The 24,878-nt window shown below is 34.9% G+C and overlaps 3 protein-coding genes across 9 annotated transcripts; 1 reads left to right on the top strand and 2 right to left on the bottom strand.

The window, feature by feature from the left end:
- The first annotated feature begins 628 nt into the window (after positions 1 to 628).
- LOC126712602 (glutamate receptor 3.3) lies at positions 629 to 7,121 on the top strand. 7 transcript variants are annotated; one of them, XM_050411991.1, is made up of 7 exons: positions 629 to 782; positions 2,506 to 2,894; positions 3,029 to 4,371; positions 4,465 to 4,742; positions 5,612 to 5,643; positions 5,749 to 6,152; positions 6,423 to 7,121. In XM_050411991.1, the coding sequence occupies exons 2-7, from the start codon at positions 2,633 to 2,635 to the stop codon at positions 6,894 to 6,896; spliced, it is 2,793 nt and encodes a 930-aa protein (XP_050267948.1). In that variant the 5' UTR covers positions 629 to 782; positions 2,506 to 2,632; the 3' UTR covers positions 6,897 to 7,121. The 7 variants fall into 7 exon arrangements, with proteins under 7 accessions (XP_050267948.1, XP_050267950.1, XP_050267949.1 ...); XM_050411993.1 differs by having other exon boundaries at positions 681 to 837; XM_050411992.1 differs by lacking the exon at positions 629 to 782 and adding an exon at positions 1,719 to 1,867.
- A 3,355-nt stretch (positions 7,122 to 10,476) lies between these two features.
- LOC126712603 (glucan endo-1,3-beta-glucosidase 12-like) lies at positions 10,477 to 12,522 on the bottom strand. Its single transcript, XM_050411998.1, has 2 exons — positions 11,075 to 12,522; positions 10,477 to 10,681 (listed from the first exon to the last, which is right to left on the bottom strand). The coding sequence occupies exons 1-2, from the start codon at positions 12,423 to 12,425 to the stop codon at positions 10,650 to 10,652; spliced, it is 1,383 nt and encodes a 460-aa protein (XP_050267955.1). The 5' UTR covers positions 12,426 to 12,522; the 3' UTR covers positions 10,477 to 10,649.
- Positions 12,523 to 16,106: 3,584 nt separating this feature from the next.
- Positions 16,107 to 21,602, bottom strand: LOC126712604 (serine/threonine-protein kinase/endoribonuclease IRE1b-like). The gene is made up of 6 exons (XM_050411999.1): positions 21,191 to 21,602; positions 20,847 to 21,090; positions 19,023 to 20,497; positions 17,666 to 17,838; positions 17,081 to 17,327; positions 16,107 to 16,694 (listed from the first exon to the last, which is right to left on the bottom strand). The coding sequence occupies exons 1-6, from the start codon at positions 21,325 to 21,327 to the stop codon at positions 16,244 to 16,246; spliced, it is 2,727 nt and encodes a 908-aa protein (XP_050267956.1). The 5' UTR covers positions 21,328 to 21,602; the 3' UTR covers positions 16,107 to 16,243.
- Positions 21,603 to 24,878: the final 3,276 nt, after the last annotated feature.

Raw genomic sequence — 24,878 nt, forward strand, 5'->3', positions numbered from 1 at the left:
TAATTCATTTTGCCATGTACAAATGAGTAATGTTATATACAATATTTTTTATAGTAAATTTCACAACTATAAATTTACCAATTATTATTAATTCTCATATAGATCTATAAATAAAAATCACTTAAAAATCTATCATTGACAACTTATCATTTCAATGGTTATGAATTATGTTGTGAAAATGTGTCCGACGGTAGACTTATTGTGTATTCAATTATTTATTTTTGTCAAAAACTTGTGTACACTTTAATTGGTATTTTTTTTATTAGAAAAATATAATATCTATAAAAATAATGTACTTGGGGCATTATGTATCATCTATAAAAAAAAAATGTTTGTTATCGAAAAAAATATATATAAAAAAAGCACTTGGGGCATTATGTACCTAGACGTTGTCATATGAATTAATTTTCTTTTAATCTAATACCTCTTTACCTAAAAAATTATTAACAAAGTAGCTAATAGATTGGCTAAATTAGCAGTTAATTATCTTGACGGTGTGGTGTGGATGAAAGATATTTCTCTACAAGTTCACTCTGTTATTCAAGTTGATTTGGTGGTTTTGTCCTAATAAATTTCGATGTCTTTCTTCTAAAAAAATACCTCTATAGTATACTTAAAAAAAAAAATTTGGTGCATTCGAGCTAGCCTAAATTCGCACGTGCAGGGCAGAATACTGAAAGAGTCACGGAACTCTAGTGTAATCTGGAATGTCTTTGCAAACATTAAACAGTATGTCTGAGACTCTTGACGGGCCTGAAAGTTTTCTGGTCCGGTCAACGAAGGTAGCGTCTTGTGTCTTCTCTAAAACTAGATTCCCACATTTAACTTCTTTCCCACGTGAGCCTCAATTCTGTTTGTCCATTTATGCTTCTCCATTTATCTGCTAGTCCTTTTAATCTTTAGTAGGTGTTTCATACTGTTTTTGGGATTTTTTTAGAAAATAACAATAAAATTCAAACAATATCATTAGTTAGGAAACGTTCGAAACTAATTTGGAATATAACAACTCGAGTTCAGAATCCGCGATTTGTAAGACTAGAAAACGAGTTCAATTAACTCGTTTTGTATGACTGGAAAACGAGTTCAATGAACTCGGTTTCCATTCTTGCAAACCGAGTTCATTGAACTCGGTTTGTTTTCAAAAAAAGCACCCACAGCCATCGCAGGAACCCAAACACACAAAAAAAAAAAACTAAGTTCTGCAACCACGGTACTGCAACCAAAAAAGGGAATTTGAGAAAAATGAAGCAAAACTGGAAGGGGATGGCGAGAAGACATGGTAGTGGCTGAGGCGAGGAGTTGAAGATGACGCCGCCGCATTGAGAGACGATTCCAGTGACTGCCTGAGTGAGCCTGTCGCTCCTTCGCCGGCACCGTCGCCGTCATTCTCTCTCTCACTCTCAGAAGGGGATGCATTATATGAGCTCCGTCGCCGTCATTCTGCTTCGCCTGTGGGATGGGAGTGAGAATTGGACTGGTTTTGCATACAAAGAAATCGAGTTGAAAGAACTCGACTTCTAAGCCTGGAAAACGAGTACAGTGTACTCGTTTTCCAGGCTTAGAAGTCGAGTTCTTTCAACTCGATTTCTCGCAATAATAAAATAAAAACCCAGGAAATCGTCCCTACTGAACTCGAGTTGTTATATTCCAAATTAGTTTCAAACGTTTCCTAACTAATGATATTGTTTGGGTTTTGTAGTTATTTTCTGAAAAATCCCCTGTTTTTGTTGTTGTTATTTAAATGTAAAAATCCACATTCCTTATTTCTCTATTTTAGTGGTTGGTTGGTCCTCTCTACCAACTCCACAAAAACAAGAAACTAATAAAGAAAAGAAAGAAAGAAAGAAAGAAAATTTGCCTTTTCAGGGTAAGTTTCTCATCTGGGTTCTTCAACTTTTTCATTTACACCACCTCTACTTGTTTTGATCTAAATTTGTTTTCTGAGGACATGTAAGTGTGTATAGAATCAGAAGACAACCTGGGTTTTATAGAACAATACTTAGCTCCAGCCATCATGGATGACATTTTATAATATTTAATTGAGTGGCATTAAAAATGTATTTTTTAATAGGGGGGCTTTGATTTTGAAGATAGAATCTGATTCTGGTCTATGCAAACATGGTAGCTCTTATTTTAAGCGATTGTTACTTTTTGTTTGTTGTTAATTATAAAGGTATTGATGATAAAACTGAGGGAAATAAATGAAATGATTGAAGCATACGGGTCATTTTGTCCTATGCAACCTTAATCCAAGTGTTAAGGTATTTTTGTTGGGTCCCTAGAGATAAAAACTTTGATTTTTGATTGTTTGCTTTTTATTTTTATTTTTTAATTCGAACTTCTTTTTCTCTTTAATGCCTTTTAGAAATCAGTTAATATTAGTTTGAATTTAGTTTGCTTTACGTTAGTTCTGATTGTTTTACCATCTCTTGTCAGGACTGACCTTAGGTCTTTCTTTCTTTGGAAAATGGATTTAGCAACTTTTTTTTTTTTTTTTTTTTCCAGATGAAAATTCTTTATCCTGAACTCTGATGGGGAAGTCTTTGTTCTCAATTCTGAGCTAATTATATTGCGGAAACCTTGGATCAGTTTAATCTTGAGGCAGGGGAAGAAATTGTTCTGCTTGTTCAAAATGAATCATACTTGGTTTATTTTGTCACTACTACTCTATGTGGGGGTGTTCCCATATGGTTTTAGTAAGAATGTTTCAAGACCTGCTACTGTGAGAATTGGAGCTATTTTTACATTTAACTCTACCATTGGAAGAGTTGCCAAGATAGCTATGGAGGAAGCTGTGAAAGATGTCAATTCCAATTCCAGCATTCTCCCTGGAACAAAACTTCATCTCAATATGCAAGATTCCAATTGCAGTGGATTTTTTGGAATGGTTGAAGGTACTTTATTTTTCCTCAATTTAGTGTTAAGTTTCTAGCTTGATTTACTTATTTTTATTATTAGGCAAGAATTCTGTTTTAAAAAGAATCTAATAGCCCCAATCAGGTGCACTGACTATTGTGTGGAATTACAGCTTTGGAATTTATGGAGACTGATACAGTTGCTATCATAGGCCCTCAATCTTCTGTAGTTGCCCATATTATATCCCATGTTGCGAATGAACTCAAAGTCCCTCTATTATCATTTGGAGCGACTGATCCCACTCTTTCTTCCCTTCAGTTTCCCTTTTTTGTTAGAACAACACAGAGTGATTTGTACGAAATGACAGCAGTGGCTGATATTGTTGATTTTTATGGTTGGAAGGCTGTGATTGCCATATTCATTGACGATGACTATGGGCGGAATGGCATGTTAGCATTAGAGGATAAGCTTGCTGAGAGGCGCTGTAGAATTTCCTACAAGGCAGGAATTAGCCCAGGGTCCGGAGTTAATCGGGGTGATATTATGGATCTTCTGATTAAGGTTGCATTAATGGAATCTCGGATTATTGTTCTGCATGTAAATCCCGATTCTGGATTCTTGGTTTTATCTGTGGCACAATATCTTGGAATGATGGGCAATGGCTATGTGTGGATAGCAACAGACTGGCTCTCATATTTTTTAGATTCTAAAGCCCCTCTTCCTTTAGAGGACACAGATCCAATGCAAGGAGTTCTTGTTTTGCGCCAACATACACCAGAATCAGATAGAAAAAAAGCCTTTTTCTCTAGGTGGAAAAAATTAACTGGTGGCTCTTTGGGGTTGCATTCGTATGGGCTTTATGCTTATGATTCTGTTTGGCTACTTGCTCATGCTCTTGAGGCATTTTTTGAACAAGGTGGGGTTATTTCATTTTCCAATGATTCCAGGCTACATTCTTCAGGAGGCAGTAATCTTCACCTTGAAGCAATGAGCATTTTTGATGACGGAAACCTCCTGTTGCGGAACATCTTGCAGAGTAACCTTGTTGGTTTGACAGGTCCTATTAAATTTAACTCAGATAGGTCTCTTATTCTTCCTGCATATGATATTATTAATGTGATTGGAACTGGGTCTCGACGGATTGGTTACTGGTCAAACTATTCTGGTTTATCAGTTGTGCCTCCTGAAACGCTGTATGAAAGGCCACCTAATCGGTCAAGCACAAACCAGAAACTATACAGTGTAATCTGGCCAGGAGAGACATTAACAAAGCCCCGTGGATGGGTTTTCCCAAACAATGGGAAACTATTAAAAATTGGTGTTCCTAACAGGGCCAGTTACCGGGAATTTGTATCTAAAATACAAGGGACTGAGAATTTTAAGGGTTTCTGCATAGATGTATTCACAGCTGCCGTAAGCTTATTACATTATGCTGTTCCATACCAATTCATACCCTTTGGAGATGGTCATAAAAACCCAAGCTATACAGAGCTTGTGCATTCGATCACAACGGGTGTGAGTACTACATTATAAATTTTATTTTCAAATTCAAAATTATATGAAGTTATTTTTTTACTTCTGGCTAATTCTCACATTTCCTTGTTACAGCAATTTGATGCTGCTGTTGGTGATATTACAATTGTCACAAATCGGACAAAGATTGTGGATTTTACACAACCATTTGCTGCATCAGGACTTGTTGTTGTGGCTCCATTTAAAAAATTGAACTCTGGTGCTTGGGCTTTCCTGCGGCCATTTAGCGCACGTATGTGGACTATCACTGCTTGTTTCTTCCTTGTTATTGGAATAGTTGTGTGGATTCTGGAGCACAGGATAAATGATGAATTCAGGGGCCCTCCTAAACGACAGCTTATAACCATTTTATGGTGAGTTATTCAGTTGCCACTTTTACTTAATGTCCTCACACACATGCACACGAAAGCTACAACAAATTAGGATAATTATGGTTGTTGATAGTGGTATAGAGGGGATTGATGGTGGCAGAATATTTTGACTGTTGCGCATAGGGCATAAGGAAGTCTATATGTAATGTATCTGCTGGATAAGATTTTTTTTAGTAGTAAAATTTTTGGGAGTAGTGAGTAATATATAATAAGATACAGACGTCAATTGGGTGGATGATCCTGGGTGGACGCATTCTTGTAGAATGTAGATGCCTACTGAGCTTTCACCTTACTCTATGTTAAAAGCTTGTTTGACTATGCATTCAAGTTTCTATTGTGAAAACATTTTCTCACTGCAACCTCAGTTAAGATCATCCAGCATACTGTTTTCTGAAAACATAGACAAACAGGAGTCCGAATTGCTCATTAAATTGAAAACTTTCAAGTTACAGTGGGTCCAATCAATGGTGAAGCCAGACTATTTTCTTTTTTTTTTTGGAGGGGGGGGGGGGGGGGGGGGGTAAGGTAAGGGGCCAATGTGTAAAAATTAATATATAATTTTTATTTTTCATAGAAATTACAAGGAGGAGGAGGGGTCCAATACATAGAAAGGTTCCAGTATCATCAAGGTGGTTTCTGGTTTTTCTTTTCTTTTCCCTGCCTTCTGCTGTACTGCTAAATTGCTAGTCATTTATCTCTTAGTATCATTCAGAAGTCTATTATGCGGCCTCTAAACCATGTTGCATATTTTAATAGATTATTTAGATTAGTCACCTTCGAAGGCTGCAGATCATCTTCCAAGTATCTAAATAATTGGTTTCTGATCCATCTTCTGTCTGCTAACCTTGCAGGTTTAGCCTCTCAACCATGTTTTTTGCCCATAGTAAGTAAAATTCAGGCCCTTTTCATACACATTATGCAAATGGCAGGGCTGAATGCAGCATTTTTAATTTTATTGAGTTGATCTCTCTCTCTCTCTCTTTTGCAGGAGAGAACACTGTGAGCACCCTTGGTCGTATGGTGCTAATCATATGGCTCTTTGTGGTTTTGATAATTAACTCAAGCTACACTGCGAGCCTGACATCAATTCTCACAGTGCAGCAGCTGTCTTCTCCTATTAAAGGGATTGAAAGCTTGAAGGAAGGCAACGAGCCAATTGGGTACCAAGTGGGTTCTTTTGCTGAACCTTATTTAGAAGAACTTGGCATATCCAAATCTAGGCTTGTTGAACTTGGATCACCTGAAGCATATGCTAAGGCGCTCCAGGATGGTCCTCAGAAAGGAGGTGTTGCAGCTATTGTTGATGAACTCCCATATGTAGAACTCTTCCTCTCAAGCCAGTGCAAATACAGGGTTGTAGGTCAAGAGTTCACCAAAAGTGGCTGGGGTTTTGTGAGTATCTGTTTTCCAGGAGCATTCTTAACAAGAATTTAGATAAAATGCATATTTTTATTAGGTATAAATGGATCTATTGAAAAAAAAGAAAGAACAATGAAATTCTCCTTTGCATGGTCACTGATACAGTAATGTTAATTACTCCATTGAGGTTGGAAGTACTTTAGTAATTAACCTACTTTATCTGATTTCTATTTAGATTTTAGCCTATTGTAAATGAGAAATGCAAGTGTTTGACCCCTTTTTTTCTTGTCTTTCGCATGATAGGCTTTTCCACGGGACTCCCCTTTAGCAGTAGACTTGTCAACTGCCATTCTACAACTGTCTGAAAATGGTGATCTCCAGCGGATTCATGATAAGTGGCTGTTGCATAGTGCTTGCAGTTCAGACACCACTGAAATTGAATCAGATCAGCTTCAACTTAAAAGCTTCTGGGGACTCTTTCTTATTTGTGGAGTAGCTTGCTTCTCTGCTCTCTTCATATATTTCGTGCAGATTATGCTACGGTTATGCCGTACCCCCCCTGACTCTGTTTCAGAGGGTTCAAATGGCTCACTTTCGGTGGGTGTCCGGAGATTGATATCATTACTAGATGAGAAGGAAGACCTCTCAAATCAGGGAAGTAAAAGAAGGAAAGTGGAAAGATCATTATCTGACAATTCTAAGGAGAGTGAGTTGGGGAGTATTACTGGGAAACAAACAGAGATTACTGTTGGGAGCAACATTAACTCGAGCAGTTAACTCACTCATTCATTTTACAGTCCTAATTGTATCATTACAAGCTGGTGATTAACTAAATCGAATCTAAATCCTACTCTAAATCATTATTAATGTTCATATGTGCTTGTATAATTTATTTTTGTCTGGAACCCATGAAAAAAATAGGTACTTTATTATAGGAATATGTGTATATGGAAGCATTTTGCTTTCAAAGATCTTGTTTTATACATGTCAAAGGATTTGAAATTTGAATGCCTTCCTTTTTTTCTACAATGCTAATGTTGAAATATACCATATTTTACTGACTTTGTCAATTTGGTCTTAGATCTCCCAACATTATACTTGTATATATATATATATATATATATATCACGCATACATGTATATGTTGCAGTAAATGTTCAAATGCTGAGGACATTGCAAATTCCTTTATTTATGCCTTTCCTCTCAGGTGTTGCGTCTGTATGGTCTAACTCCTAATCATTGGGTTTGGCATCAATTCTACCTTCCACAATTGAAAATCTGGCCCAAACTGAAGCTAGAACTACTTACAAACCCATGCAATAAGTGGAAAAATGTAATGTAATTATTTACGTTTCACATGTGTGTGTGGTTGAAACGTAATTTAATAAAAAGATTTAAATTATGTAATTATAATATTGTTTTATATAGAGAAGATGTTACCAAAAGATTTTTTTTTTCTTTTCAAATAAACCATGCCCAGTTGACTAATTTGAATATCTAAGAATATTAAAAAAAGAAAAAAGTACACCTATATTCCATGGAACACATGTTACATTAAATTTTAATTATTATATAAGTTTATAATTGTAGCATTTAAAAAAAAAAGTATTATGCTTATATTATTGAAACTTGAATTTTAATGTAATTTTTTTTTAATATTTATCATTTTTATTACTTTTTTAGGGCTCATATTTTAATTTCTAATGCCTATTTTTTTTGTATTTTTTAACCCAAAACTAAAGTGTTTGACCCAAATAAAATAAAATTTCATATTTTTCAACCCAAAAATTAAGAAAAAAAGAAAAGAAATTTTGAGCCAAAAATTGAAAAAGCAATAAGCTAAAATAAAAATCAATTTATGGCCCATTTAGTCCAAAATTGACAAAAATGATCCTAATTGTACAGATTAGATAGAATGAACCAAATGGACTGAAGTGGGCATAATTAGACCGAATACGACCAAAATGGATAAAGTGGACCGAATAGACTGAAGTAGACCAAAATACTACTCTGACGTTGCTCAGCATATTCAGCCTTTTGAGATTATATATATATATATATATATATATATATATATAGATTAGAAGGTTAATATGGAAAACAATATTGCATTTAGTTGAGATAATTAGTATCAAAGAAAACTTTAGAAGTACTAGAGCTTGCTATTTGGGTATATTTTTCATCCTCAATTTGTAAATTCATATGGTGTGTATTTGGTGGCATATTTGATTTTTCTTCTTTCTTAAAAACCTCGGTAGTCTTGCTACTGAAAATTCAATTAAACATCCGAAGATCATATGTAAAACACGATCGACTTGTTCCGTTGCCGCTTACTGGGTGATGTTCAAAACATAATTCTTGAGTTGCATTATCTTCTCGAAAGTTCATTTGTTGGTCTAAAAACAAGGAACCTTTATAACTCTGTGTTTTCTGTTCCATGAGATTTGGAAACTACTAAACTTCTCATGATATTTGGACTTGAGAATAAGTTGGAGCCCTTGAGAGCATAAGCATAGAACCTGACTAGAAATCATGGTGTACACCTAAGTTAAGTTAGGAGATGTTTTATTTGTGGCTTCTAGACAGTGCATTAGACCACTCGCATCAATGCTTGTATAATAGAAAATATATCACATTTTACCCAATCAAGCCCAAAATTCATTCAAGTTAAGTCTTGCAATGTTATGTAAAAATACATATTGACATTATTCATTTTGTATTTAGTTTTTTATTCTTTGTTTACGTATCTCAAGGATGAAGAAAGAGAATTGATGATAATTGTTGTGAGTGAAAAAAGAAAAATAATAAAAAAACTAAAAAAATTTGATATTTTATTGAAATTTAGGCTGGGTTTGTTTTGGCTTCAAATCACTTCCGGAAATATTTTTTCGTAAATGCGGGTGTTTGGTTGCACATGGAAAATAAATTTTCCGGAAAATATTTTTAGTTGACTGTATGTTTTAATGGCTTTGACCCGAAAATTGGTTTTAGTCAAAATTTTCACTTCAAAACATTTTCGGACTCACGCGCAAAGAAAGAGAGAGAGCCCAGATCACGCCTTCGACTTCGCCGATCTACGAACCCACGAACCGATCTTCGACCCAGAGCCTTTGACCCACGAGCCTTCAACTTCGCCGGCGACCCAGAGCCTTCGTGCCACGAACCCACGAACCGATCTCTCTCTCTGTGTGATTTTGATTTTTTGTGTGATTTCTCCACCGGTTTCGTCGATCGCAGCACCGTGTCGATCAAGCAAAAATCAACTCCAACGCCGCTCGATCTCGCCTCCGCCGTGCGATCTCGCCTCTAGATCAAACCCAGTTGCCTCTCTCTCTTCCTTCTTCTCTCAATTTGACCGGATTTGATGAATGTTTTTTTTGGGTTTTGTTTCTTTTGTGGGTCTGTTTGGTTGGTGGGAAAATGTTTTTCTGGGTTTTGTTTCTTTTGTGGGTCTGTTTGGTTGGTGGGAAAATGTGAGTGTGGAATTGGGTTGAATTGGATTACTCTACTTTCCCATTTGATGCATTGGAATGGTTAATCAAATTTTCTCTTCTCTTGTTTTTTCTATTTTGGTTGCAAAGCTTGATTTTCTGTAAAACGAAAAGCATTTTTCGTAAAATGTTTGAAGGAACTAAACACCGGAATTGATTTTCCGTAAAACAAATTCCGAGGCAGTCAAACAGCCTGAATATATTTTCCTTTCCCGAAAATAGCATTTCCGAAAAATATTTATTTTTCGAAAAATATTTTACATGAACCAAACACAGCCTTAGTGTAAAAATAAATAATCTGACGTAAAGTTTTTAAAAAGAAAGTAAGTAAAATAGAACAAGTCCGTTCTTACACTAAAATATACACGAATTTTTCATAATAGGACGCAAATGCTATTAGTATGCACCACTGGGCCTTCTGGCCCAGCTGATACTCGGTCTCCTAGTGGCCTAACAACTCAGGGATTCTATCCCCTGCATAAACACTTACCCAGCAAAAAAAAAAAAAAAATGCTATTAGTATGCTAATCTATTGGTCTACAATATTTGAGCCATGGCTAGTGGATGTGTGGCTTAATGCGTCATTGTTAGTTTTAGAACAGGCCCAGATGAGTCAAAATGGAAAAAGAGTGGAAACTAGCTACCCCTCGAAAGAAAAGAGAGATCATGATTCATGACCAGAAAATGTGACTTTTTTTTCAACCAAAAAGCCTTTGATCGCGGAATTTTTTTTTACTTCAACCATGTGCACCGATCTTTATCTTCTCCCAATGAAAAAGACTCCTTTTGCCCATCTTTTCTCAGACAAAGCAACCAAATATTCAAAATCTCTCACAGTAGCATCAGATTTTTTTGACTTATGGTAGTGACCAAATATTTTTTCTTTCTTTTGATAAAATGGTAGGGACACAATCAATCCAATGTTCCTAGTAATAAGCATATTCGAAATTTCACATCTTACTTTTAACTGATAGTACTAACAAACAACACGAGAGAGCTGTCAACCACAGTAAGACCTCTGGCATTTCTTGATCATGAATCACTGTTGAGGGTACCGGCATGTTCCATAACCTAATCATTCATAATAAAACAAACCGGAACACAGTCAGTACTCAGAACCACAAGCAAATATTGGGGAAAAAAATTCAATTCAATTCAAGGAGATGCTTTTTCACTCATCTAGTCATCTATGGTTGCATAACAGAAGAAAAACAAAACCATATAGAAGCAGAAAGAACCATATATACTGACTAAAAGTTAAGCATTTATTTTGGAGATCAAAACTTGTGGTGGAACCAAAATAAGCAATGTTAGGGGCATATCATTTTTGTATTTTCACATTACAAATTAATATGCCAATAATTGTGAAGAAAATTATGAAAAATTTCATGTCATTGAACCAAAATAGCACAAGGAAAAAAAATGAAGGTGACAAGGAGAAAATGTGAAATGTAATGTGCTTACTTGGATCACTGAAGGCAACAAGGCCAGAGCCTTTGAAGTCACAGTTCCAATAGTTCCTTCCATGCATCTGATAATAAGCATTCATGGCATATGATGCATGAGCAAGAAGCTTGTTAGGCTCAAAGCAATCCCCACTTTCATAAATCTCTCTGCAGTCCACACCACCAGGTCCACAGCAAAAATCCAACACAGCTTGAAGCACTTTGTCATCTGAATGTGGCTTAGCTATACACCAAACTGATGGACCCCTGGCTGCACCAGATACTTTCTCACCAAACCCCAATGTCCCTCCATTGCTACAAAACTGGCAGCTCAAATCCACATCATATACCTTAGATCCATCCCCATTAAACATCCCAAAATTTCTCTCAGTCTCATCTCCTTCTTTTTTGTTTTCATTAAACAAAGCAAACACAAATATCTCAATCTTATCTTTAGGCTTCATGGGTGTACCTTTATAGGCTTGGGCACGTTCAATCAACCTAGTGTTATAAGTCTTTGCATTTTGCGTTGTAGCTGCTTTGTCACCATGGTCACCTTTAGAAGGCCATCCAGATTCTGATACAGTAATCTCAATGGTCATGTTTCCAAAGCCTAAAGCATTGATAGCTGACCTAATAGAATCAATTTGTGCATCTAACATGTTGTTATACACATACCCTTTAGGGTCACGTACCCCAGTGGCATTTCCTAGTAATGCATACTCTAAATTAACCGAACCAGGGTTATCACGGTAAGCAAAATATGGATAAGCATTGACCATAAAGGGTGCACCAGTGTCAGCTAAGAACCCAACAATGGCTGTCATTGTTGGCATAAGATTTAAAGCAAAAGTTGAAGCTGAAGGAGGAAAAGAAGAAGCTAGAATAGCCATGCTATGTGGGGTTGTGACTTTGATTTTACGGTCTAGACCTCGAGCTACAAGTGCTGCATGTAAATTTTGCATGGCTTGGACTAAGGCTTTAGGTTCGAGTTTGTTGTCATTGGTTGTTAAGTACTCGTTACCTACAGCAATGGCTACAACGGAAGTGGCTGGAATGAAGGGAATGACACGTGTGGACAACCACTCGTCTGCTGAGGAAACCTCGGTGCTGATGTTTGAAACGTGGGAGTTTTCGACGGCAACGATGAGATCGATGCCGGTGTTGGAAAAGGCTTGGAGGATTTCTGGGTTGGTGTCATAGATTTTGACCTTGTCTATGAGTGTGGATTGGAGGAGTTGGGCTACTTTCTTTGGAGATGGGAGATTGTTGCCAAGTGTGCCATAGTTTATGCCTACACTCGAAACGTTTTGCAATGGGTTCATGAGAAGGATTAGTAGGAGGAGAAGAGGGAGGTTGGTAATGGCCATGGTTGATTTGGCTTTGTGGCTTGGGTTGTGTTGGGTGTCAAAGTGAAAATTTGCTGTAGGAGAATGGGATATATCATATATGTAAGGCTAGCTATTTGTACCACTATTTTTGATAGTGAATGCCAGTGGTGTTTTTGAGAATTACACAATTGACACTATTATATGAGCGCTTATTATTGTTTCACATTCTGAAATGTCACGCACAATATCCATATTTTTATAATATGTCTACATTTTACACCTGATGTGAATGAATGTCGATATAATATGAAACTAGGTGAATACTGTTGGAAGCTAAACAATCATAGCCCTTTTATGAGTGGCCTAAACTGTCTTAACACTTGCTAATAAGATTCCTGCCTATATGCTAGAAATCTATCAAGAAAAACTCAGTCATCTTTTCCTATACTTCGAGAGATTTTGACCCAAAAAAATTTCTAAGGGTTTTTTTTTTTAATTGATAGAGATACAATGACGTTTGAAATTGGGTAAAGAAGTGAGTTTATAAGTTCGTTGAATAATTTTAAAACGCTTTTGAGTTTAGAATTTATGCTTATGAATTACAATCCATTTATCTGTTTACTTGGTAAACAAATTCGATGTAGAAAATTTGTATCTCTTTTCCTAAAAGAAATTATAATAGTTCAACTATTATACAAATCCATATCACTTTGCCATTTTTTTGGCTTGTTTTAATTTTGTTTCCTATTTCTTTCGTTTGCATCTTTAATTATGTTCTAAAGAAAAAAATAAAACTACAAACATACCACTAGGTTTTTTTTTTGGGAGAGAGAATAATTATGTGGCATAGGATAGGATAGGATTTGGGCCTTAATTAGTACGCGAGGTAGAACGGACAAACAGTTTTTCTTTGTCTTAGTAATATTCCTACTATAATACTCATTCAAAATCCAGATCAAAAGGCCAAAGTGATACGGCTGAAAATTGATTTGATGTGTTGGGTTCATTGGGATCCAACTATATTGATTTTGAAAAAGGAGAAGGCAATAGTCCAAAAAGCTGCCCTTTGTAGCCTTGGTTTTCTTTGAGATAATAAAGCGCGTTCCAACATTGGCCTAGCGTTTAGTTCTCCCAAGTATTATTATTATTTTTTTACTAAAAGCTGTCCAAAGTATAATCATTAATCACTACTCACTAGTTCTTAAGTATATGTTTTTTTTTTTTTTAACATTATCCAACAATTAGTTGTATTTCATTTGTAGGATTCTCTATCAAATAAGGGGTTTGAGACAAACGTTGGAATCTTTTTTCATTTTTGAAACTTTTTGAGAACCTCAATCAAAAGAAAGGGAAGTTCAAAACTTGATTAAGAACATACTGATACTATTACTATAATGAAGCTGCCACCATTTTACTTGGTCTTTAAAATATAAGAGCATGTTAAGGGTTTGTTTAGTTGGAGGGGTAGAAAAATAAGAGGATAGAAAATGGTGGGAGGATGAAAAGGCGAGAGAATAGAAAATATTTTAATTTCTCTCATTTTTGTTTGGTTGGGAGTGAAAAAGTAGAGGGATGGAAAAAATGATTTTGTATAAATTTACTTATATACCTTCGTTAAAAAATGATGACCAATTAAAACAAAAAAGTGACAAACAACCCAAAAAAAATCACCCAATTTATTAAATAATAAAAATCATGTCCCCAGAAAAATTATGCCTAGTAAAACCCAAAAAAAAAAAAAAAAAAGAAGAAGAAAAACAAAACAACTATCACACCCACAGCCTAACAAAAAAAGAAAAAAAGAAAAGAAAAGGCAACGTCTAGGAAAGAAAAGGAAAAAAGAAGAAGAGGAACGTGCCCACCCACAGCTAGGAACTGAAAAAAAAAAAAAAAAAAAAAAAAAAAAAAAAAAAAAAAAAAAAACATGAGCATTTTTGTCTATTAAGCGGTTTTATTTTTTCTCTTTCAGTTTTTTTTCTATTTTGGGGAGAAAACTTTTTGGTGAGTCCGGAGAGAAAATACCTGGACCCTACTATTTATTTTCCTTCCTCCTCACCTAACCAAACATACTCAAAAAAGTTTTTCATTCTATTCTCTCTCTAAAATTTTTCATCCACTCTATTTAACCTCCAAACAAACACATCCTAATCGTTAAATCATGAAAGAAATAAAAGGATCTCTCATCCAAACAATTGAAAAAGATAAACAAGTATGGCATTTCCATGGTTTGAAGCCAAAGCAGGGTCAATGACTCGGTATGGCCAAAAATCTAATGATGTAGCTTGCAAGTGGGAAATCTCAAATCATAGAAAAAGCATGATATTTTAACAGAAACAGTCAGAGACAAAGAGGTACGATAGTCAGGAATCTTTTTACACGGTTAGGCTTCCCAAATGTGTGAGCTTGACTGCTTCCCAATTCGCAAATACCAAACCCACCCCTTCTTTAAGAGATAGAGAAGGATAAAAGATACTTTTCATATTGGCAATGTTTAATGTCAAAATGCAGACCCTTTTCATCTTTTTTAAGGCAGATTATTTTGCATTCAGACTCAGAGGTATCTAATTCAGTATTTTTTTATTTTTGTTTTTTTGCCTTCCGTGTATCTCAAAACTTTCAAATAGAGACTAATCATCTTTTGCGTTGGGTGGACTTACGAAAGGAGTAAAGCGCTGGTCCAGGAAATTCTTTTCAAAGTGTAGGTAGCAGGACTCGAACTAGAGACCACATACAATCGAACCCAATACAAACACCTTGAAACTGAGAGCCCAACCAACTCGACCAACCGCTTGGGTTTCTAATTCAGTATTTAGACTTATATTAAGACCACATGGAAAATAAAAAATTACATTACTCTGGAAAAGAGTGGTAGCCGAAAATTTCTCTTCCTACAGATGTTAGCACGTTCAAAATTCAGACATAATTATTGGACATTTGTAAAAAAATAAAAATAAAAGGTCTAATAACTTTGAAAACTTGAGGCAGTCCAGCTTTGATTCAGGTTTTGGGTCCTGCTTCTCACATGTTCTGAAATTAAAGTTTTCTACTTTTTTTTAGGACGCTTTTTGGGGGATGAGGGGGAAAGGTCAGTCGAAGTAGGTGCTAATCAAACTAAAAACCCATTTGAGAAATTTAAAGATTTTACACTTGACTGCCAATGTATTGCTTCAACAAGTCTCCAGTGTTTTTTTTTTTTTTTTTTTTTTTTTTTTTTTTTTTTTTTCGCTAAGTGATTTTGCAGGGGCTACAACCCCCGAGCATCAGGACACAAGGGTACCTGGGTGCCAATAGGCTACTGAGGCCAATGGCACAAGTCTCCAGTTAAGTAATTAATGGAATCCTGATCCAATGTTTTTCTTCAACAAGTAATTCAAATGCAATGGGGAAAAAAACCCACATTCTCCTTTCTCACAAAAGGTAAGCTGCCTCAATTCATCATGTGGTTACTGTTGGAGCCTAAACAACTCTTGATTAAGTAGCACAAAACCAAATAGCAAGATCTTACCCAAAAAAAAAAAAAAAAAGCATCAGCAATACTTGAAGGTCTAATACCAAAATAAGATGGTACTTCTGATTGATCTTATGTACTTCCAAACGCTTTGTTCCGTTGTGATAACCTCCAGCCCCAGCTGATCTGACTGAAAAATTCAACTGGAGCTAACTGCTCTGTTTTATAGCGCTAACAACAAGAAACCATCGAAAGATACTGCAGTACACACATTGGCATACACTTTTTTTTTATTACCAGATGTACACAAGTGTTTGCGATATAATGAAATTTATATTTACATAACTGTGCAAAATTTAGATTCTAGAATACAACAGTTGGGGAGGAACAAGAAGGGAGCGAGAGTAAATTAAATTGGGCTGCTGTTAATATATTTACGAAAGAATTTTTCCTCTTTACAGTACCTGCAAATCACATTATAAACCTCAATTAAGAGTTTTGGAAATCGACTTGAAAAATAACTGTCAAATCCCTCAGGGACTGGCCCCAATAATTCCTTAATTTCTTGAGGAAGCTCCCTATAATGATTCAATTTGTTCCGTATGACACGTAGTAAGTCGCGAATGCTGTCAAACTTATATCGCCTGTAGTGACCAATGTTACTGAGAAATGTGGCTTCCATCTTTTCATCCCATTTCCCATTCAATGCCACTGCTGCAATGCTTTCTAATGCATTTAAGAGCTCAGATTCATTCTCCCTGTCTTCCAATTCAACCCGATCACTGGCATCTCGAAGAAATGAGAGTCTCATCTCTGAATCCCAAAAGAAAGGATGATGCAATACATCAGTAGCCTTTGGCCTACAAAATAACGTGGCCAAGTCATCATTTAAGGACTGAAGATACATTTCAAATTCCAGTGAATACTTTTGGCATTTAGCAATGGGGAGTAACTACTATGTAATCACCAATATTTGTGCTTGTAATACAGACCGAAAATCAATAAGCAGGCTCTTGCAGTACACTAAAAAATACAACCAGAGGATTGCACACAATTATTGGTTCACCACCAAGATATTTTCTTCTGGTAAGATATGGTGTGTGTGTGAGAGAGTCAGAGAGCGCAAGACTTAAACAAAGGCCTGCTGATATACAAAGCTATAATGCTACACAGAATTTTCAAGTTGATGGCTAATAATAGAACCATTAGAACTTTCAAAATTGGAAATCCAGAGACAAAGCCTTACCTAATATCTGGGTTGGGATCCAGAAGATTAGAGAAAAGATCAACAGCTTCTGGTATATTCTCTACTAAGAACAGGTCCTTGCGATCATTCACAATATTCACATCACGTTCAATACTGTCCCCATATGGGTGGTTACCCCCCGTGACACAGAAAAAGAGAACACAACCTAAACTGAACAAATCCACAGCACGTGTTTGTCGCCTATGGAGAAGTTGTTCGGGTGCTTGCCAACCTGAGCTCCCACAACCTATGGTTAACAACATGGATAAATTAGACAGAAAATTCAGTAACAGTTAAAGCCTACACTGTTGGTACATGCAAAGAACAAAGGGGAATCAAGGGGCTTGTTCCTGTTCTTAATCAAATGATACAATTCTAATCTAAAAGTGTGTCAAATATAAAATGCAATAAGAAATAGAAAGCTGATAGGTTGGATCATCAAAAACTTCAATTTTTTTTCTTAACTCTCCATTTGTCACCAATGCTCATCTAATAGTTGGCCTAAACAACCATTTCATCCATGTGTGTGTTTCAACTTTCAAGTGCTATAAAACATGACCAATTGAACCAGTTAAAAGTACATACCAGTAGCATGCTGGCTGAAAGCAGACATGTCTCTGCTAAGACGTTTGCTAATACCCATATCTGAAATCTTTGCACACAAATATCTCTCCTTTATTATTAAAACATTTTGAGGCTTTAGGTCCCGGTGTATAATTCCAAGCTCATGCAAATGGGCAAGCCCAGAAACCACATCTCTGCATAAATGAGTATTCCGTCAAATTTCAAGATGTTTCACATGTAATTTGTTATACTTTCATTTGATTAAGGAGAATTACATTTAAGTCAAAACGGAGGATGTCCAAGAAGAAAATCATATTTGGAAAAGGTAGTCTTGTGAAGCCGGACACAGCTAACACATAATGACCATCACCCACATGAACCACTTAATTAAAAGTCCAATTTTAAGCAAATCAATTTGTCACCTAATAATTAAATATGTCAAGACCTGTTATATGTTCTCTACAATCCCTTGTTGGTGTCACAGATTTTTATAGAATCAGAAAAGTCCACCAAAGTTGACATTCTTTTAAGAACTAATCCCTCTAACAACTTATGTTACAGTTCATCACTCTGGTATCAGATGTAGTTGGTAATTTTCCCTCCCATACACTGTAAAATTGGAGGGCAACAGTCATAAAATATTATCAGTGTCATCTTCATTCCATAATTAACTTTAGTTGTTGTCAAAAGAGGTGCTGCTAGTAAGGAGCTGTGTTTTACTGTTTTCATCACCCTATTATCAGTATTCCAGAAAGCTTAGAGCACAATCCTACCTCACATGCTAGTCAGCTAAGCAATTTAGGGAAATCTGATAAATAATGTAACAAGAAGTCCGTTACAGCTACTTTCGTCAGGGACTTGTTGATGTTTGAATCTCATTAAATTTTATGAGATCCTAATTGATTTCATTACAGATGATATAAGAGATAATTCTTTCATTAAATTTTTCAATCCCACCCTAACAAACTGTATGTCATCATTGATAATAAAATGATGCAACATCAAGCATAAACATAGCTGTATAGAAATATTTAAAGAGATGGCACCATCAAAATGAAAGATAGATAATGGAATATTGTTGAATGCATGGTTGTATATGAATTGGAAATAAGTTAATGGAGCAAGTTGATTCTAATTGAATATCATGTAAAAATTCAATGATATCACTATTTTCTTCTGAGGCTTATTTTTCACCATGGGTATAAAGGGACTTCAATAAATTATGTTAGAACCTTCAGATTGGTAGGACACCCTACCTTGCATGCCAACCATAGCAGAAAGACATGTACTACATGCAATTGCTAGTGAATTTAACCAATTAAAACACAATAATTTGGGAGAAGAAAAAATGGGAGGTATGGAAAGGTGTAATACTAACCTCATCAATTTTAGCAACTGGGGTGCTGGGTATCCATTCTCCTTCCACAATTTAACATTCTTGTTGTTTTCCTTTATTGACTGTAATTGAGCAGTATGCTCATCCAAGAAGTTCGAGAATTGATCCTTGGTAATTATTTCACTTTGAAAAGATTCAGAGCATAAGAAAATAAATTCATTTAAGTTACAAGTACAACGCTCCAAAGCAAGATAAACAAAATTTTGATCATCTTCCACCCCATACCAACGAACAATATTTGGATGCTGATCAGAAGCAATAAGATTCTGAATCTCTTTCAAAGCCACGTCATGATGGGTCTTCACAAGACGTTTAACGGCTACAGGACGACCATCATAAATTCCCTCAAGTACAATGGTACCATTGCTTCCCTTAGCAATTTCTTTGTTAAAAACAAGTAACTTACCAATACTACGTCCATCAACATGAACATCTACACGATCAAAAAGATATTTTAATTCATTTCCTTCAATGTGTGGAATTCCTTTAGTGTCTCCAACTTTATTCTCAGGCGAGATATCATCTGGCATTCTCTGATTATTGGAACTTCTCTTATTGTTTCCCGATCTCCGAGTTTTCTTCTTTTTGGGAGTCCCAGCATGTATATTGAGCTCCTCTCTATGCCTATTCAACTTAAGCCATTCTCCAAATCTTAAATAGGGGTAAAAGATAATGCCCATAATGCACATAAGAGCTGAAAGAAAAGGGATAAAAGTCCTTATTTGGGAACCTTGCCTAACCAAGACCCCAGGGCTCTCATCCTCAAAAGCCCCAGGGTTCTCGTCCTCAGAAGCGGGCAAAGCAAGCACTTGTCTGCCTTCATTTCTGGGAGGAGCCAGTTGTAATAGGTCAGCAGCCCCTGAGGAAGACTTGCGTTCAGCAGCAGGCAGAGAGAGTGGGCTGCCTCCGGAAAGACCAGTTACTAATCTATTGAATGCAGGAAGAGATTCCAACCATATATGATCACGAATTCGGAGGACACTAGGCTTTGAAAGATAAAGCAATTGTGAGTCAACATCACCCCCGTACTCTAAACTAAACTCATTCTCTGATTTGGGAGAAATCCCACCAAAAGAACTCTCTAGTTTTTGATTTTTAAAATGAGCATCAAATTCAGAAAAAGTCACATTCCACAAAACTTTTCTATTGTCTGCTGAATAATGTTGGAGTAAATAGTCTGTCCTCATAATGTAAAGTGGCTGCTCAACTGTTTCCAAGTTCAAAGCACCAAACTCTACCAATTCCTCACCATCTTCATCCGATAAAACTGGGTTTTCTTCAGCACCTTGAGGTGCCGATCCGGAAGGATAACCATCCAACTTATAAGTATTAACTAATCTACCGGACTTGGCATCAACAAGATAAACAGTGGTTTTCTTTGATCCTACCGTGACTCCTCCATCCTCTGAAATGTATGGAGCATTTTTCAAATAATCTCCAGCACTCATTCCAATTTTCTGGTGCAAAGAATTATTGTGAATCAATAACTCAACCATGCCGCAATAAACAAAAAAAAACCTTTCACATAAACAAGAAGCACTCTAAGCACTATGTGATGCGGACAATAAAGATTTCAAGGAGAAAAACAAGATTAAATAAGAAAAGATAAAAAAATATGCGTGTCTTGTTTTGATGTGGGACTTTCTTGACATAAAGGAATTATTGTAGTCAATAATATTCAAAGTGAGATTGAACAACTTATAAAGTCCCACTATGAAGTTCCACAAACAACACTAACATCAATAATTGCAACATTTGAACAACTTATAAAACACATGATACATATAAAAAGGCGAGTTTGCGTACCACTTTCTTGAAGCTCTTTTTATGCAGATAAAGTGACCAATCATCACCGCAATCTATATAGAAGTCATTATCACTATTACTCAGTTCAGAGCCATTGCTTTTATCTTTGTCATTGTTAAGAACCGCCCGATACGACGAGTAAATGGGCTGTCCAGACGCAAAAGACCACAGAATTTTCCTTGATCCAGTGTCCACTAAATATATTCTTCCATCCAAATCCGCCACTACCACTAGCTCACTCTCACTTAAACCAAACACAAACATAGAATCAGAAACCTCGTACACACATTTCCGAAACCTTAAAAATCCTATTACATAAATACAAGAAAATTAAGGGTACTTACATAGTGGGAGAGTGCAAAGCTCTGAGATTTCGAGTGGAGAGGGAGGTCTCTGTGATTGCTGAGTCCGAGAGACAGCCAATCAAAGAAGAAGATATCACTGTCAATAGAAGAACAAAGATCAAAACCTTGAGTCCCATCCTTCAGATTCGACCACGAAATTGAATCTGTATGCCACGCCAAAATTTGAAATTTTTTGGTTTTTCAAAATGGGATTTGGGGGTTTCGAAATGGGTCGAAATGAATTCAGGGTTTAGATTTGGGAGATTCGATCAAACGGGAAAGTGTAATATGATTGAGGCTTTTTTGGGGGTTCAATTTTTAGGGTTTTGTTTGAAATTGGGAGAGGATTGAATTTTTTGCAGTTTTGGGCCGTTACGGCAACTCGTAGAGGCGTGGCTGCGCGCGTGGTTTCATGATATGGTGGGAAAATTATTATTAAATTAGAATTGCGGTGGATCCAAATTATTTTAATAATAGGGTAAAACTATTTTAGTTTATTTTAGTCAAATATTGCTACATTTAAAGAACTTTTATTTATGGTTTCAAAAAAAAAAAAAAAACTTTTATTTATAATCTTCTAAACTTTAATAAGTACAATAAATATAAATATGTTCCAAAAAAAAAAAAAAAAAAAATTTAGCGTCTTCCATCCACATTACATTATGCTTTAATGATAATCTTTAATTAGAACACAATTGAATGTATTTTTTTAATTCCATATTCAAAAAACCAACAAATAAAAATATCATTAGTTTAAATCTCCCATATTTCTTCAAGCATTATGATTGGTAAAGAAGTTTGAGTAATGTTGTTTGTAGTTTTTGGAAATACGCATGGGTGAAAAAGTGTGTAGAAATGTGTGTAATATTATTTAAAAACTGAAAAAGAGTTGTTTAACAACTCTACTAAACGGGGCTAAATTTCTTGTATTTAGTTATTCTTTTAAGAAATATAATGAATTTAATATTTAGAATCTCAAATCTCAATATTGACAAACAATTGAAAATCAAACCAAATACTTTTATATATACACTAACCTCATCACACGCGCTTTGCACGTGCGATGAGATTTTTTTTTTTTTTTTTTTTTAGTTTAATATAATTTTTCAATTTGAATTTATTTATTGTTAGTAAGGTTACACATGAAATGATTTTTATAAAACTAAAATTCAGGATTTGATACGGAGTAAATTGTTAGGATTAGTGTGTGCTAGTTTTTAAGAAAAAAAAAGAGAGTATAAAACGTACGTGACATATTTTAGATAGAAAGTGTGCTAATTTTTAGGAAAAAAGTTTCTCCAGTAGTTTTTATTTATTTATTTATTTTTATTTTTATTTTTATTTTTATAATTTTGTTGAATTACAATTTTAACCCTATTTTTATTTTTTAAAAATAAAGATTATCTAATTAGATTAAGGGTATTTTTGATATTTTTTTTAAAGCCATAATTAATTTTATGAATCCTCTTAATATATGGAGATAAAAATTTTATATAGTATACATCTATAAATCAAACTCATTCCTTGTAAGTAAATAGAAAACAGTAATTAAAAATTATCATTCACAAGAATACTTTGCATAATGCTCGAATCTTTTAGACTCTTTTTGGTTTGATAAATAGAAATGCATGCCATGCCAAAGATCCAAAAATTCAGTAATCAATCTTTCCTAAAATGAAATTATATGAGGTTGGGGATGGCCACTAGTCACTCATTTTTTATTCTACAAAAATAAGAGTTTTATGCACTTGATTACTATGAATTGTTAGAATTTTGGAGAAATTATTCAATACACATAGTTCATTACATCTCTCTCTCTCTCTCTCTCTCTCTCTCTCTCTCTCTCTCTCTCTCTCTCTCTCTCTCTCTCTCTCTCTCTCTCTCTCTCATAAATATAAGTCACATGTGTGAGACTTAAAAGTGCAGCCCACCTTTATGTGAGAAGAATTAAAAAAATTTCAACGAATTTTGAGATTTTTTGTTGTTTTCATGTTATCTTTATTGTAATCATAATTGAGTTCAATTGAGGAAATAAGAATTTTGTTACTCCCCTCTCTCAATTTGTTAGCCCTCTATTCCATTTTGGAATGTTCCAAAATGAAGTCCTCTTTCTAAAATTAATAAATAAAATTTCTATCTTATCCTTTACTTTATTTAAAAAGTCAAAGCCATTCTTTTTCTATAATTTAAATTAATGAGAGTAGTTCCAAAAACTTATACACTTTTATACAACAAACAATATAATAAATGATATTCTCTTGAAAAGTTGAGTTTTTGAAACAAGACAAACAAATAGGGATGAAGGGAGTATTATTTTTATTTTTATTTTTCTACTATGGTAATGGCCAAAAGTTTTGAGGTTTTTTGTCATTTTAGTGTTAGTTCTGTTTGATTTTGATAATTGGGTTTAATTGAGATTATTAGAATTTGAGATTTCTATATTGTGGAAAAAAGTTAAATTTTAAATTAATTGAAATTATATTATCATAACTCAAAAGTACCACAAAAGTTTTGTTTTGTTTTTTTTGTTTTATGTATCTACTAATTTTGAAGGGTATAAAAGTGAAATTCCTTCTAACCTTTTATCAAAAAAGGAAAAAGAAGACCTAGCTCCCAAGATGAACATTTTTTTACTATGGAGTTTTAATAATTATTTTCTAGGAGGAAATTAGTCTTAGAGGGAGTCAAGGTAAATTGCAAATTACACCCCTAAACTTTGAGAGTGTTTAGATTTTATACCATAGAATTTTAGAATTTGGATTATACTCCCTAAAGTTTGGGGGTGTGAGTGTTTGGATTTTACACCATAAAATTTTAGAATTTGGATTTTACTCCTTAAAATTTTGGGGGTGTTTGGATATTACACTATAACATTTCAGAATTTTAGTTGTAAAATTCAAATACTCTCAAATTTTAGGGAGTAAAATCCAAATTCTAAAATGTTAAGGTGCGAAATCCAAACACCCCACACTTCATGAGATAAAATCTAAATTTTGAAACTTTAGGGTATAAGATCTAAATACTTCCAAATTTAAGGGGTTTAATTTGCAACTTACAAAAAAGAAAAAGCGAGTTGTATTATACCACTGCCTCCGCCTCCTCCTACTCCTTGTTGATCGAGGAAAAGGATAACACCGTGTGGTTTATTTTCAGGTTTCAATTTCCAACGGCATTATTTGCAAAACCACAAAGCTGGCCTTTTCAGTTTTCACCTTGTTTCTTTTTATCAATCCTAACCCACGTACGCTCTCTCTCGCATATAAAGATTTGGTTCTGTTAACACTTTGATCATGGAGTACTTCAACAGCTTTCCCATTCAAGAACACAAGTACTGCCACCACTGGGGAACATTATCCATATCTCCTCTTAATTCTACGACATATAACAAGCTACCTTCTGATGAGAGTTTCTTTAACAATCTTTTAAACAAATAGTATCATTCGGTATCAGTTGGAATATTCCAAAATCTTAGAAACCCAACTAACAATCAGAAAATCACGCAGAGAGAAAAGTTGGGGTTGAGAATTGAAAATATCGTTCAATTCTATTTTCAATTTGTTGCATCAACTAATAAATTTATATTTTAATCTAACGAATAAAAACAGAATTTTGATTGAAAAATAATTGTTTCATGATAAGAATAGCTAGCTAGGTTTATCATTTTATTTTGGGTGAGTAATTAGAAATA

This window comes from Quercus robur, chromosome 2, assembly GCF_932294415.1.
Source record: "Quercus robur chromosome 2, dhQueRobu3.1, whole genome shotgun sequence".
Taxonomy (NCBI): domain Eukaryota; kingdom Viridiplantae; phylum Streptophyta; class Magnoliopsida; order Fagales; family Fagaceae; genus Quercus; species Quercus robur.